This window comes from Lepidothrix coronata, unplaced genomic scaffold (genome assembly GCF_001604755.1).
Source record: "Lepidothrix coronata isolate B3197 unplaced genomic scaffold, Lepidothrix_coronata-1.0 Scaffold231, whole genome shotgun sequence".
Lineage (NCBI taxonomy): Eukaryota > Metazoa > Chordata > Aves > Passeriformes > Pipridae > Lepidothrix > Lepidothrix coronata.
This window is the reverse complement of record NW_016690411.1, coordinates 950,592-966,798: the sequence shown is the minus strand read 5'-3', so window position 1 is coordinate 966,798 and position 16,207 is coordinate 950,592. Positions and strand designations below refer to the sequence as shown.

At 36.3% G+C, this 16,207-nt stretch overlaps 1 protein-coding gene across 1 annotated transcript in view; it reads left to right on the top strand.

Annotated features, from left to right (window-relative positions):
- VAV3 (vav guanine nucleotide exchange factor 3) overlaps positions 1-7,188 on the top strand; it is a 157,698-nt gene extending 150,510 nt beyond the window's left edge. The window contains exons 26-27 of the mRNA XM_017834280.1: positions 3,242-3,393; positions 5,134-7,188. Coding sequence (XP_017689769.1) covers positions 3,242-3,393; positions 5,134-5,175 — 194 coding nt within the window. The 3' untranslated portion in view covers positions 5,176-7,188. The remainder of the gene's footprint in view (positions 1-3,241; positions 3,394-5,133) is intronic.
- Positions 7,189-16,207: the final 9,019 nt, after the last annotated feature.

The window sequence follows — 16,207 nt, the reverse complement described above, 5'->3', positions numbered from 1 at the left end:
ACAAGAGCAACCCTTAGGGCACATGCCTGCAGATTTATGAGGAGGCCATACCACAAGGATAGAGAAACAACTACTCACAGCTTTAATAATAGAACCTTGACCTTTGTGGTATTTAAGCATGTGAGCTAGACCAGCCTGCTGTGATCACGTGGAGCCTCTTTTGTTTGCACCCTAAATCCTTCATCAGCGGCTCAAACTAGTATTAAAATTCATTTGCAGCCTATCTATCTCACTGTTAATGTCCAACCTACTTTGTAAATCAAAGCTGACTGTAGTTCCCTGTCATCATCTTCTGTTTGCAGGAGGAGAGGCTAGATTAAGTAAAAGTGAATTTCTCTTATTTACACGTGCTTTTTATGAACTTCATTCAGATTTCTCATTTTATTTCCAGTTAATTCTCTGAGTATCTCCCTCCCAATACACAAAGTTTGTTTATTATTGCTTTCTCAATAGTTTCTTTTCTAATTTATCACTTTCTCTTTTTCCCCTTCTTTAGTTTCTCATTCACATTCATTCTCCTGTTGGGCCCTTTGTTTCCATCCATTTCTGCTGTTAATCCCATTCTCTCTCTCCTCATTCTCCCTGTAGATATCCTTTTTCTGTCCTTCACTCAGTGTTTCTTCTCTCCCCCAACTATACAATTGTCCTTTCCATGTGCTGTCTTTCCCCAAGTTTTATTTATCCTGGGACAGCGCTAATTGGGAATTCAGGGCTGATAGTCTCTACTCAAGTTGTTTTTGTGACTGTGTCACCAGAGAAATATGGTTAATGCTTTTTCCAAAATTAGCACTGTCATTTTCCTGTATTCCATCACTCATCTGGCTTCCTTTTATATGTTTCCTATCATGAGCATCACTTTTATTTGAAAATATGAATGTTGGATTCTAAATTAATCTAAATTCTGCTACTTTCTGCCTCAAGACTTTTGAAGATATATGGTTTTGATTTCTCTTGCTTCTTTCTCCTTTTCCTCTCTGGCTTTACAACTTGAAAAAGAGTTAAAAGTCCTCCTTTCCCCCAGATGTGCCCCTCCTTCTTTCTCTATCCTAATTGTCCTCGGTATTTTCCATCTTTATTATTCTTCTATGCATTGCTTCCCTCCTTAATTCTTTTCTTCTCTGTTTTCCCAAATTTGTTCATCTTTGCTTCCTGTAATCTTCTTCCTTGCCCCTTTATCTCCTTTCTAGAATTTGAAATTATACCCTGCTCCCTAGAATTACTTCTTTCATCCTGCAGTGGTTCTCTAAATCTGCCAGTGGTATTGCTGCACACCTGTGAATGGTTACTTACCTTACGATCAATAACTGCTCCATTTTTTTTATTTCTCCAAAACAATTGCTGCCCATGATGTGCTCTTTCCCTGTAAAATTGATTACTGCAGTGCTGATAAGGTATAGGACATTACATTTACATCAGGATCTGAACAAGTAGTGTTTACATCTGACTTACTTAGAGGGGAAGAAAGTATGTCTGAACTTTAATGTACTTAATGTATCACCTAGATTTTTACAACATCAATACAGGCAATAAATTCAGAGGCTGATTCTGTTTTATATGGCACCCTTTACATAATTTATCAAGTATCAGATAAGCATACTCTACATAAGCAATCAGGAATGTTGGACTAAACTTTAGTGACATGATATAAAAAAGGGGATAATCTGTTGTCAAAACAGTTTTTTAGGCAGTTTTTTATGATATATCTAGTAATATTTTACATATACTATTTGTTGTTGTTTTAAAATAAGTTGCTTGTATTGTCTCCATAAGCTAACAATATTTGAACATATAATGATTTTCAGGTATTTAATACTATTATGTAAAAGTCTATGTATTTATGACCCTGTGGGGTCACAAGAAATCTTAAACACAAGCAGAGCTGAAACGATCAAGTTTCAACATTTGCCATGTTTTGTGTTCCTGATTTAAATTAAAGACAACTAACTATGAATTTTTAGAATTACATAGTTGGGGGCATTGCTAAAACTAGAATCTTAATGGTATTTCCTAATGAAGATTGGGCATTTCTAAGAAATCGGAAAGGGCGCTGAGAAAACAGATGATTTTATGTACATTATATCAAGTCATCCACGATGATCATGTGAATTCTTCTGAAATCTTTTCAGTAGGAAGCTTACTTGTACTGATGAACTCCTGTCTACAGTGACTTAAAGGAAAACAGTGGCATTAATGAAAAAAAAAATGTAAAAAATGTTTTGTCCAAATGATCCAAATACAAAATGCAGCAGAGAAGTAGATGTTCCTTCTAAACTGCTCAAGTCAAAGGCCTTTATCTGTTAGGAGGTGTGCCCACTGTCCTCTCATTGCCCTCACCCTGGAAATGTTGAGGATTTCTTTTGCAAGTTTGGCCATTCTACATCAGGATTGAAAACATAATTTCTGGTAAAACTATTTGGAAGAAGGGATTGGTTTTTGAAATGAGACTTTTTGAACCTTTGCTTTTTAAAAATATTTAACAGCCCTTTATTGCTTAAAATGTCAGGGCTTTACATTGGCAAAATTCTTCTGTCTATTGATGTGTCTTAAAATTTTAAAGTATTCATTTCACTGAATCCCAATTTTATAGAACAAATTCATTGGTGATTCACAGAATAAACTACTGAAAAGAGTAGATTTGCATCAGTCAATATTCATGCACGTTGTGACAAATGATCCGTGGAAATTTCCTGTGGAAAGTCTGTACTTTTTTACTCATGCTAATGTTAGCTTCCAATTTGAAGTGCATTAATATTTAACTTGGGAGTTGTTTTTGAAAGAACAGCACCTTATTCTGTTTGTTTTGCTTCATTAGAGGTCTAAAGTTAAATCAACTGTAAATGCTAATAATTCTTTTGGAAAGAAACTAGTGGCCTGTAAAATATGTTGATGTATGTAACTGGCAGCAGGTTTTATTATGAAGCACAAGAATACAATAAGTGCAAATGTATTTAGCAGTTTCAGGCTGGGGGATATTTTATTTAGTTTATTTATCTAGTTTGATTTTTTTCTAAGAATAAAGAGGACTATTCAAGAAAAAAATCCCCAAATCCCTTCAACTTCTACAGCATCCATCTGTGTTTAAATCTTCTTGGTTCTTGTAGTGCGAATGTTTGCATAAAATGAATGCCAGTGTATGTTGTTGTGAAATCATTGTTTTATATTTTACGTTATTTTTATTTACATTAGTATGGTAGCCTTCAAGTAACAAACTGTAATAATGTCACTGTCTGCTTCCTTTCAGTTCTAAGCCCGAAGGTGATAGGCATTGCCATAGCCAGGTATGACTTCTGTGCACGAGACATGAGAGAACTGTCCTTATTGAAAGGGGATGTTGTAAAAATTTATACAAAGATGAGTGCGAATGGCTGGTGGAGAGGTGAAGTAAATGGAAGGGTAAGACTATTTTTTTTTCTTTCCTGTGTCTCATTTCTGCCTTCCCCGACAGTGATTTTGTAAAACAAATAAGACATGTTCCTACACGATAAACCTTCTTTATGTATTTGAATTCATAAGATGCAACGTGTTCTCATCTTTGTTTCATAGGAGCCAGACAGAACTCTTGCCAGGTAGCTTTCCCAGCATCTAAATTAATTGGTTATTTAATGTGACCTACCAGGCTGAACATTTGGGCAAGATTATAGGGTTGGAAAATAACCAGGATTAATAGTACCGCTGCAGTTGACCTTTCTTGAACTGTTTTGCACACGTATTTGGGGTCAAAAGCTCGGGTTCCTGGTGCTGTGGAACTCTCTTCAGCACTTTAACACAGAACAATTTCCCACAGCTTTCTACCAGACCACAGTGCAGTGGACTCGACGACCCTTTTTATAGCAGTCTGCTGCTTTGATCTCTAAAGATGTGGCTTACATGAAGTGGCATATTTAGCAGAGATTTTTACGATGTCATTTTACGCTGCACTGAGATCTGCATGGAAGTGAAGTTTCAGTTTTGACCTATAGAGGGTTTATTGTTTCAATCTTAGTTTATTGCTTTTTAATGCAGATTAGTCAGAAGTATTTGAGGCTGCTGTTTCCATGTGTAAAGAGCTGAGATGCAGGGTCAACGAATGCGAGGTGGAAGAAAGCTGATTGTTCAGAAGCTGGAAATGATAGTTGCAAGTCCAGTTGAACTGAATGTCCACATTTACTACTTTATACAATTTGGAGAACTTTTTTTTTTTTTTGAGGTACATGAGCTTGGCTATGATCTTAAAATGAAGTAGACAATTAGACAAGAAGAAATAAGGAAGCAGAATAAATAGTGATAATCCTATATGCATTTTACATGTGGAGGAAGGTGAACAACTCATTCTAGTGCAGCTGCCCACGTTGTAAAGGATGCCCTGTTACATGCTAGTGTTCTTTCTGATAGCTTTCATAGCCTGGACTTGAGATCATAAACGCACCTCTAGAGATATTTTGGCGAGGTAGTCTAGAAGAAAATTTATGCCGTTATTCTTTCTAGTCATGCTCTAGGTTTGGTTTTCTGTGCTTTCATGAGTGTTAAATTGACTCTAAATATAAAGAAGTCTAAGTGAAAAAAACTAAAGCAAATAGATAAAATAATAAGAAATACATGACATTGCTTCACTGTATGTCTTATATAATCCTTATTTGACACATCATTAATTTCAGAATGGAGGTAGCATTGTAACTTATGAAGTGTAACACACTGGACTCTGCTGTCCAGTTCTGTCATATGTAAAACTTGTTTTGATAGCAATAGAATTTAACTCCATGTAAAGCAATCAAATCAGTCACTTTTTCCTCTGTAAGAGGATTCCCTGGACCTGACTGAAGCCCGTTAGATGTTTAACTCTGCATTGAAAAAATAGCAGCATCTTGACTGTAGTAAAAGTACTTCTGCTCTTGCCATTTTTCTGAATGCAAAAGTTTTTTAGGTTTTTTTCTGTGAAAAAGTGGGGTAGAGGTTATTGGTCTCTGAATTGTTGTATCTGCAAGTTATTTTTTCATTAAGGGTACTTACCCTATCTGTGTCAGGTCAGTCAAGTTTATCTTTGTAACCGTGTTAATATATTGACTGAACAGATCCATCCTTGTTTTGCCTAGTTCAGCCGTTTTAAAAAAAACTCTGTGCATCTCATGGATTTTGTTCTGCTTTTCCCCTTTTTAGGTGGGCTGGTTTCCATCAACTTATGTTGAAGAGGACGAATGAATTGAAAACTTTCCTCTGCTGACCAGCTGTTTCAGGGATTTTAAAAATTTAATATCATCAATGTGTTATTGGTCTTGATAAGTATTTAAACAGCAGCATCTTTGTCTGTCTGAACCTACCAGTCTTAATGTTGGGATTTATACAGAAGTTTGGGGTGACAGATTATTACCTTACCCAGAGCTGTGCAAGAAACAACCTGCCAGTTTGCTGTCACTGGGCATCAGTACCAAGTCCAACCCTCACCTTCCCAAAAGATCTCTGGAAAACCAAGTTTCTTTGTTCCTTTTCATTTCACCTCATACTATACCATGAATACTAGCAATGGCTGAATATTTAATGCCTCTCTTCTATTAACATCTGTGATGGTACAAGGAGATGAAGGCTTATTGTTCCTTATCATTGCATGCAGAAAGCAGATTTCAGTCATTCTGGTGGGGGCATAAAGTACAGTCAGTAGACTTGTCTTGAGACATCAAACTGCTTTGCTTATCAGCTTACAAACCATTTTACACTCACAAAAGCATACTGAAGGAAGCATGTAGTAAACATGAGTAGCATTTACGCATATGTAATTAACTAACTACTACTTTGAGGTCCTGCCTAAGTCTTCTGACAGTCTGTTTAAAGACATTTTATAAAGGTGTAATGATGCAGTATTGCTTTAAAAAACATCCTCAAAGTGGAATTGTGGGATGCTTTCTTTGTTATCTTAAACCTTTTTGTGAGGTTTTTTACTTTAGGCAGCTGACCATAAAAGTGCAAGTGAGGGTAGTCACGACAAGATGAGTTTTAAGATTTTTAGCATTAACATTTAATAAATATTGTAGGCCTATTCTAAAGGAGAATGGACTCATGCAAGATGATGTCACTTCTCAAGAACAAAACTGTTTATCTTCTTGATTGATTCAGATGACCTTTGTATACTTCCAACTTAAAACTGTCTTTTCCTAGTTAGGCAGAGAGTTTCTATCTCCTTTCATGAATGCAAATGGAGCTTGCAGACTTCTTTCTGCCATTTCCTTCCAGGTTCCCTGGGGTGTTAATGGCAGTTCAGTGAGTGAGTGGTCTTGTTGCAGTGGTCTGAACATCGCCAAGTTAAAATGTGTCTAGGTTAGCTAGCTTGAAAGATCAGTCCTTGTAAAGTGGTGTCCACCTCTTGGTGAGGTAGTCTTTTAATGGAGGGGCAGAAGTGTTTTAGTTATAAGCTAAAATAAACTTGGGTCATGTCTTCAGATGTGCAGGTTTGAATGTTAAATAATGTCAAGTATGGATTGAAAACCTGAAAGAAAATCAAGCTCTTAAATGCATTTGATTTCTAGGATAATGTTGACCAATCAAAAGAGTTAATTTATCCTGTCCCACATCCTCTCTTTTGCTTTTCCCTGTCCTCTTTTCACATAGGTATCTTGCAATTAGTGTGCACAGACACTGCACAACTTAATGCTGCAGTTCTTTCCTAATCTACAAGCAACATAATATCCACTATTTGTCCACAGAGCAGAATCTGCTACTACATATTTCAGTGTCTTTTTGGCTTTCCCCAGTATTCTTTGCTTCTTTCTGGCCTCCTAACCATCAAGAAGAATCAAGCACAACACACAGGATTCACAATAATCCGCTTCATCTCTTCAACCATCTTACCCATCTGCTACACCCAGCACACACTGCTGTGTGACAAGGTGAAACAGAGGATCTTCTAGTTAGAAATCCTCTACTTGTGAGATTCAGCCTTGCAGATGAAATTCTGCCGATGCTCTAACTTTTCAAGGATTTACCTCAAAATTATGTAAACTGTGATTATGTTGAGTACATTACTTGATGGAACAATTGAGAGCATTTGTAAATATGTAGAATATGCATAAAAATTTTGTAAATTTTGTGTACAGCAGTATAGACTAGAGTATACAGTCTTTGATCATGTTTTGCCATGCAGTTTGATTGTCTGTTGTGAGCTTGATCCTATATGCCTTAAGCAGACAAGCTGATTCTTTCGCAGTTTTGCCTGCTTAAGGGGTAGAGTGCTTTGCTGTCATATAGTTTTGAGAAGAGGCAGTTAGATTCAGTATGAGTTGAAAAATATTCAGCAGCTTGGGTTTAGAATAATTTTGAATAGTCTCTCCCTCCTAAAATTGCTGTAAAGCTTTTAAGCAATTCCTGAGTCCAGTAGTCACCCTTTGAGAAGAATAAAAGCCATAGGTGAACTTTACTTTTGTGGTATTAATCTACATATCATAGTCTGTGTTTAATGTCCTGTATTGATTGAGTTAATGCTGCATCTTAAACTATATTTTGAGTACCAAAGACTTCCTAAATATTCTGGAGTGTCTCTTTCATGTGCTGCTTTTGCCTGTATGGAGGTTTTGTTGTCATGCATTAATGGAGTTACAGTACTTTAATTTGTACTATTTTGTAAATATGTTAAATATAATAAACAGATTAATTTTTTTTGTTTAATGGTGTCAAAATGTGTAGTTGGCTAATATGAAGGTTATGCTTCGTTTATCTCACTGCCTTCTCATTGTGAGAAGTTGATAATGTTCTGGTTTTGTTTCCCAGATTTATATAATCCTTATTTAGCTGTAAAACTGAGCTGTCAATGTAAACAGGATGGTATAGCTTTCCTTGAGAGCTTTTTATTGTCAGGATAATTTGCCTTGTGGTGCTGTGCCACATCCAGGAAGGTGGTGTTTTGTTTTATTTTTGTTTGTTTGTTTTGTTTTGTAGGTTTTAAAAATTATATTATTTATTTTTTTTTAGCTATAGAGTACACTGTGGAATCAATCATATACTATGGATTTTTGTCAAAGATACTTGTAGGTTTTTTTGACTGAAAAGAAGTGGTTCATAAGACGTTTTATGTATAATTTTTCAGAGCAATGTCTTTTTTCTTTCACCTTTTTCCTTCCTCTGTCATATGTAGATTAACATACAAATTCAGGCTGAATTGAGCTTGTTTGAAAATGTAGTCTGTCTAATTTCATGGGCTACTTGATAACCTTTTCATGATGTAACCCATTCATGCATTTTTTACAATGTAACATTCATTATTAATAGGTTTATAAAATAATTTCTGGACAGGTGAATTAATTCAGCAAGGTCAGTGATGATTCAATTGCAATGTTGTTTTTTTGTGTCCCTTCTATTTTTCAGTAACAGAGATTTTTCTTGTGGAACTGCCCTTCTAACAGATAATTATTAAACTTAATGAGGCATTTACACGTCTCTGCAGATGGAAGGCATAATTTTCCTGTCACCCATGAACATATCACATAACTTAGAGTCACACCTAATGCAGGATGCAAAAATGTGTCTCAATTAAATTCTCTTGTTAACAATATCACTCTCGGTCACAGACGTTCTCCTTTCCCTTATAAGCAAGAAGAGATGTGTGTCCTCTGATGGGTGAGAAGTTGAAAAAGCACTGTAATTAGGGCATAAGAACCACTTGTGGCTGTGTTCTGAATAATTTTTCCAGTTGTAAGGCTTAGAAGCTTATTTGAAAATCTCAGCTTGAAAAAAAATCCATCTCGAACAATGAAAAATGATGCCAAACAGGATTCCTTTCCCCTTTGCCTCACAGGCAAATTTGAGATGCTCTGTGAAGGAGAAGAGAAGGACAATTCTCAAGGTTTTAGCAGTTTATAAAGGTGAAGATAGAGGTGCTGTCTAAAGTAGTGCTTGTTTATACCAAATGCCCAGCCAGCCTCAGATGCAGGCTTTGCTCCACTGCCTTAGATGTTCAGTGCAAAAATATTTGTTTCTGTTAAATCTGGTCTCTTAGCTAGAAATTGGGCTGCTGAGAGCCTTACATTACGGTTTTGTCTGAAATTCAGGTTGTTCTGTCCAGAGCACTGCTTATTTCATTTGAGTGACAGAGGAAGCACTCCCTCCCTCTCCATTTTGTTGCCGAGCATGGCATTATATGACATGGAGTATTTCTTTGGTTAGTTTGGGTCATCTGTTTTGTGTCCCCTCACAACTTCTGTTCACGGAGGGCATGGCACAGAGTAAGAAACAGAGAAAGCCTGGATTCTCTGCAACGCTGTTCAGCAACAGCTAAACCCTCAGCAAGTTGTCAGTGCTGGTTTTGTCACAGATGTGGAAACCCAAGACTGTAAGAGCTGGAATGATGAAACTCAGCACCATCTTGGGCAGAGCCAGTAGAGGAGACGTAAAGGGAAAGCGACAGGTGGAGATGCTGCGTGTATGTGTAGCAAGCTGCTTCTTGAGATGTGCTGTGGAATTTTGACTCTTTCCTCCATGTCCACTAAGTGGAGGAAGGGTAGTTTTGAGTCATTTAACTTGATAAAGCTGTGAGATGAGATGTTAATGATACCCACTTTTTCACAAAATACTGAAATGTATGCTGCATGTATAATTAGCTAATAGAAATATAGAAAGGATTAAGCATCAGAAATTGAGTGTGGAAGGGTGATTCATTGCATTATCATAGCAACTTCCTTTTGAAGAACAAAGAGTCGTTTGTTTTTATAGCAAATGAGATTTGGGTTTCTAATTTAATTTTATAATTCTTGATCTGCTGTAGTGTATTCTGCCCATTCATTGTAAGGATCTCTGCTGCTTACATGACTGTGAAGTTAGATTTCGTTTAATAACCCTACTGAAATGTTTGAATTATTGGTGATTTTTTCCCTGGGTTATGATTTTCTTCCTGATAACGTGCTTTTTGGAAAATATGTGAGTTCATTTTAAAATGTTGCAGTTTGACCTTAAGTAAACTCATAGTTACAATAAATGGCAGGTTCAGAAGTGACTGTTTGCCAAGGGGCACGAGGCTAGTTTACTTCTTTCAGAACTGGTTTTTTTATATTAATAGCGTAACATATGGCTTTAGGAAGAATCGAAATAGAGAAGATCAGAAAACAAGTTAAAAGCTGATACCACACTATATGTAGTAGAAACAAACTGGTGTTGATAAATTTTCTAAATGATATCCCAAAATATTAAATGTCTATTGATAGCATTGAATTGGAAGTAGAAATTCTCTGATGTTTCTGTATGGGAAAACATTTGCTAATGTGGTCCTAATTAAGGATCCTTGCACTTGGTTCCAATCTTACCAGATAACTCTCCAAATCTGTCTTCAATTAGCTGTCTTTTTTTCCCAAAGCAATTAAAAGGTTTCCTCAAGGAGTTGCAGTACTATTAGGATTATAATTCTTACTCATGCATAAGGCTAATGAACATATGTGTAATTGAAGAAACATTTTTCTGGTAGTTTTACAATCAATGTCCCTGTAGCTTGTAGCTTTTAGTAATGTGGAATGTGCCAGGAGATCCCCACTTTACTAAGTTATCATGTGATATACAAAGATCTCTCAACTTTTCTCCCTTGTCTGTTATAAAATATAGCTGAGGTGTGGTACAAGTCAACCTGTCCAATCTTGTAAGTATTTAAGTAACTGTAGGTTTTTCAGATGTGGTTAGCTAAATGTTTGTCAGGAATAGTTATATATAGTTAAAGATGTCCAAGATCCATACCACATGTTCTTTTGGGAGAAGTACCTGTCTGTAATTGCCTTTCAGCTGTGCAATGCTTCAGTCAGCTGCTGGTGTTTACCAAAATGTCATAGAAATGTTATCCCAATATGTAAAGGAAAAGATATATGAAAGGTAATAAGGTGAATGTCCAACATAGAGCTAGCAGGCTGTTAAATATGCACAGAGTTTGAAAGTTTATGAATTGAAACAGTTTGTTCAGGAGAAGCAATTTAGCTCATAATGTAAAAATGCTGTAGACCCCTAGTCTTTAAGACTTGGTTCACAGGGAGAGGCATGAGCTAAAGAGCATTATTGCAAGTTTGCAAGTTTACAAGTTTATTTTTGATAGAACACGCTGTTCGCACAACATAGTAGGGTTGTCAAAATCAAAACTTTTCTTAAATATGCATTAATTTCAGGGAAGGTTAACAAGGAAGGCAGCTCAGGTACCATGTTGTTCTACTCAGCTCTGAACCAATGTAAAATGGAAGATGTGAGGAAGATATGATTTTGCTTCAATCATCCTTCCCTCAAATCATCATAGACTTCATTTTTATAGAAGAAACTGTGCTTGTTTAGTTCTTGGACAGATTTTGCAAAGGTACTATAATCTTGAAATCTGTCCATAAAAGAGAGAACATGGGAAACAAACAATCAGTTTGACTCTACTCTTTTATAAAGTCAAATGATTGGATACTAGTGCTAAGACTAATTCTATCTGGTTTCTGAAGGTATCTTTTTCTCTTTTGACCTTTTCGAGATAAATAACAGTGTTAGCTCTTGGCATGACATTCTTTCTCTCTGTTCTAAATGTGCATAAAGAGATACAGTGGTTTGTTTTACATGCAGCTGAATTTAGACTCAATTTTTGGATTGTGACTAGTATTTTTTACTTAAAAGTGAAATTAATCAACAGGCACAGAAAACAGAAATTTTATTTGTAGTCCAAATAAAATGCGTTTGGTCACTAAGAACTAATAAACATAGGGATTTTCTGGCTCTTCATTAGGAATGCACTGTGAAGAGGAGAGTTTTATTTGAATGTCACTGCATGAGCAGTTCTAATTACTAATAGAATTCATCAAACAATCTAGTAGTGTAGTGACATTAAGTAATAATTAATAGACCATGTGATATGTGGCTGCATGAAGTGACAATGATTAACCTGTGATACAGCGGGATGTGCCCAGAGAACAACTGGCATACAATGTGACACTGTTTGTTCTTCCTGGTGTCATTGGAGTTTGGACAGTCTCCACTCACAAAATAACCGTGGGTTCAAAATCCAGAACCTGTTAATGTGAGTGGTGTTTGGAGCATATACATGTTCTGCTGCACTTCAGCCTGAGTTTGATGTGGCTGCTTATTTTGGAGCTGATATGGATGGGTCCTTGTGTGGCTCCACCCTGCCTGCAAAGAGTTGGCAAAATGTCAGGATTTGCTCCACTGTTAGATTAATTTTGTAATAAGTTGTAAATCCTGTGCTATCTAGACACTGAAGTTATAGCTATATCTGTGTGATAAGATTATGTGACCTAGTGTGTTCATCTGTGCATACGGAATATTCTTTGTCTTCTATGTGGTTAGCCAGTATTGAGAATCTTGCTGCTTCTAGGAGAAGAAATATGGGTGGAAAAACAATTATTTCATTGGTGCAGCCACTATACTTACAAAGAGCATACAGATTTTTCCATTTTCCAGACCAAAAATCAGTTTTCTTTCCAGAGACAGACACTTCTGGCAAATCCTTTGTTTGAAAGCCCCACCCTTTTAATCTCATTTGTGACTTTTTTCTCTGCCTGTATAGGACTTCCCTGGTTTCTTATACTTTTTTTTGTATCCTCTGTTTCTCCCTCTCTCCTCTAATGACATGAACAAAAGAACACTTCAGTGTTCTCATACTTGTTTTAGGAAGCAGTACCAAGAGGCTTTTTGCCAGCCTATGTTAAGTTTTCACATGGAGTGTACCTTGCCTTGGGCAGTGGTTTCTTATTATGCTTATGAGTGCAAGAAGCATGTAACTTTTTTTTTTTCCACATAATCAGTGTGAAAAATGCTTAATAGAGCACTAACTTTAACTTGTTGAAGTGTAGATAATAAAGCAGCTCTCGGAATGCTTTCCAGTAACAAATGTGGTGCATATATATAAATATAAGAAACTTTATGGAATACAGGTAGTAGCAAATTCAGTGGCAAAACACACAGTCAAGTCTAATCAACATTTTCTCTGGGTTTTTTGAAAGCGAGCATTTCTAGTATATAATGTATTTTTCTTTTACTTCTTCTCAAAAGTTTTCATGTTCTATATTGCATGTTTTGATAAGAACAGAATTCAAAGTAGAATTACCATATCACTTACTCAATGGTGACTTTTTTAATGTAGGAGTTTATAGGACGCTCTGGGTTTGGCTTCTTGCGAGGCTTGGAGGAAGTAAGAGGAAAGTGAAAACTCATTTTAACAACATTCTGTTGATTAATGGAACTTTCCAGAGGTGTTATATTATTTCAGAATATTTTGTATAGTTCTAATTAAATGATGCATTGTGATCATACAAAAAAATAGGTTGTTATAAGAGGGAGAAAATTTTAAACTGAAATATCCTTTAAATGTATCTGATTACTTTCAAGATGGGAATTCACTATTACACTTCATAGCATAACACTGGAATCATATTTTCTTTTAAGCTTCTGAGATGAAAAAATTGTCTGAAGCACAGACAATGGAGGATGTAGAATATAGCCAACAACCTCAGAAGAAGGTCAAGCTTGACCAGAACAGATAAGTTCAGTTGTAACTGTGGATCTTTCATTCTCAAAAAGACATTGACTGGTACAAACTGAAGCCATGTGATTCAGTCAGGATATCTGCTCTTGAGAATTATTCAGCTGAATGAGTTTTAGCAGTGATGGTGCCTGAGGCCATGTCTTAGAGTTAAGTCATAGTTTTCTGGCAATCACATAAAATAACTGTCCAGAAAATTATATTCCAGCTATCTCAACCAAACTGATCTTCAGTGCATAGGGAGGACCATGTCAGCATCTCTGTATGATGTACATGAAAGGCATAACCCCAAAGTTGCACAGAGACCTCAACCTCAATTACTGCAGTGGGAGGTAAGCATTCCTAACCCTGAGCCTAAAAGCTACAGTAATCTTAGTGTCAGAAGTAAAAGGTCAAGATCTATTGCTTTTACCCAGCTCTGTTGTCCATTAATGGAAATGCTTTGAGAACAACTTTTTGGAAGTTGGATACCTGATTTTTTTTTTTTTTTTACAAAACTCTCTGGGATGAAGAATCTGCTGAAAAAAAAAAGTTTGAAAAGCATTAATTGTGACTGCCTCCTCATTGTTTACTATTACTTGCTTGGAGTTTCTGACTCCAACAGTAAATGCAGAAGAAACCCAAGTATTTTCACATTTCTTCAATTCAGTTACAACTTATTCAAAGAGCAGCAAAGCCCTATTAGCTGAAAATGTACTGCTCTGTTTCTCTGTTCTTGAATTCTTGAAACTGAGAAGTGAACATCAGTTTTATTAAGCATGTTAGTATCATTAATTTAAAAATGCAACCCTCCACCTACCTACTTTCATAGTAATAAAAGATGGTCAACAACTGTCCTGTGTGTAACAAAGTCAGAAGGTTTAAACTAAGCTTACACCTCAGTCCAGACATACTAAAACCATAAACATGCAGTTAACAGTACCTTAGAGCTGTAGATCTACTGTAGAAATGTAATGCACTAACCAGGTGAACAGAGGTTAGAAACTGGACAGTTGAAGTCTATGGATGCTTGGGCAATTTTAGTGACTTGAATGGCACCAGGAGGACTGATACTGCTGTTACAGTAGTCTCAGACAAGGCAATGTTTGCTTTTAAAGACACTAAATATTTCTGGGAAGTTGCAATTTATGGGTATTGCAGACAAGGATTTTAAGTCAACAAGAATTCTAAGATGTTCTGTCTAAATCCCATATAGAAAAAGTTATAAACTCTCCAGGATAGTGGTTGTGATGAAGATCCACTTGCACTGACTGGTTCCTTCCTCTAAGTATGGATAGAAATGCTCAAGGGCAGACTGTTATTCTTTCAATGGCAGACTATTATTCTTTCAATGGCAGAAAACTTTTGACTAGTGAGTGATGCTCCATGGAGTGTCTTGGACCAGTGAGAGCTTGTTGGTTAGTAGTTAGATAAGTGTTTTCATGTTTTTAGAATTCTGCATGTACCTGAGAATTTCTAGTAGGTATACGAAAGGATAACACAGCAGAAAGCTGTCTGAATGGTAAATGATCATGTTTATCAAATTTCTTTTATTTTCCTCTTATTTCCCTTTCCCTAATCTTCCTCTTAGGAGCTGTTGGAAAGCTTGTTGTCGTTTGTGTTTTTTGTATTGTAAGATTTGCAAATTTTCTTACCTCACAAAGAACATGGCTTAGTGGTTCCTATGTGCTGTATGAACTTCTGATGTGTTTAACTCGCTTCCTCTGGGGAATGCAGATATGCTATACTGCAGTCGTGACTGTTTACTTACAGTATTCACAGTAACTATGAATTCCTTGTAAATAGTCAGTACTTTTCCCTGGTATTACATACAAATCAATAGTCTTTTTGCAGCTGAGCGAATCATGTAATTTCTAATATAACTAAACAAGCAGCAGCATGAAGATATTATTGCCTAAAAACAGGTGCTAGAACAAAACAAATGGTTTTATTGATTCTCCTAGGTTTAATTAAAATTTCAGAAAATTCCCACCCTGTCACTTCCTTTGGTCTCATGAGTCATTGATACAGTGTAGGCATGGTTTCCTTATTAGTTTCTGGTACTTTAAGAACAGGTAACATCGTGCTAATACTTAATGATATATTTTGCAATGTTTATACATGAGAAAAATAGATCCTTGTAATCAAGACATCACTGTCCCAAAGGCTTTTTCTCTTTTAAAGTCTACCTCTGCATAATAGTGTTGGAAATGGATTGATTTAGATATTTGGAGAACTTATTGCTGAAGAAAAGCATAGTATTTGTGTGGGTTGGAGTGAGGGCTCTGTGTGTGCAAGAAAAATTATGTCTGTGAGTACCAGTGACAAAGCTATGGGTCTGAATGACAGAGTATTTTAAAGATTGGGTAGAATACAAAGAGATATTTTAAATTCACCTTTAGGAAAACACCTAAGTTTCCAACTATGGCAAAACAGGTAACAGTTGATGTGTAAGGTGATGCGTAAGTCAGTGGGTTTTGAAGAGCTGCTCTAATCGTATTTCCATCACCCATTTACCCTACAGCTGGCACAAGGGTCTTCTGACTTGTTTAACAATGGTTAGTCGCTTGTGTAGAAAGAACAATCCCAAAGTCTGGATTGCCCAGTACTGCAGATAGGTGAGCAAAGTCCACTCAGGATTTGGATCCATTTTTCCTCAAGGGGAGACAAAAACTACAACCAGTGCATTTGAGTGTAGGAAATTAGACACTACTCTCTTATAAATGTGTGCTGCAAGATGTTTGTCTGTTAACTTGTTATGCTTAGTGC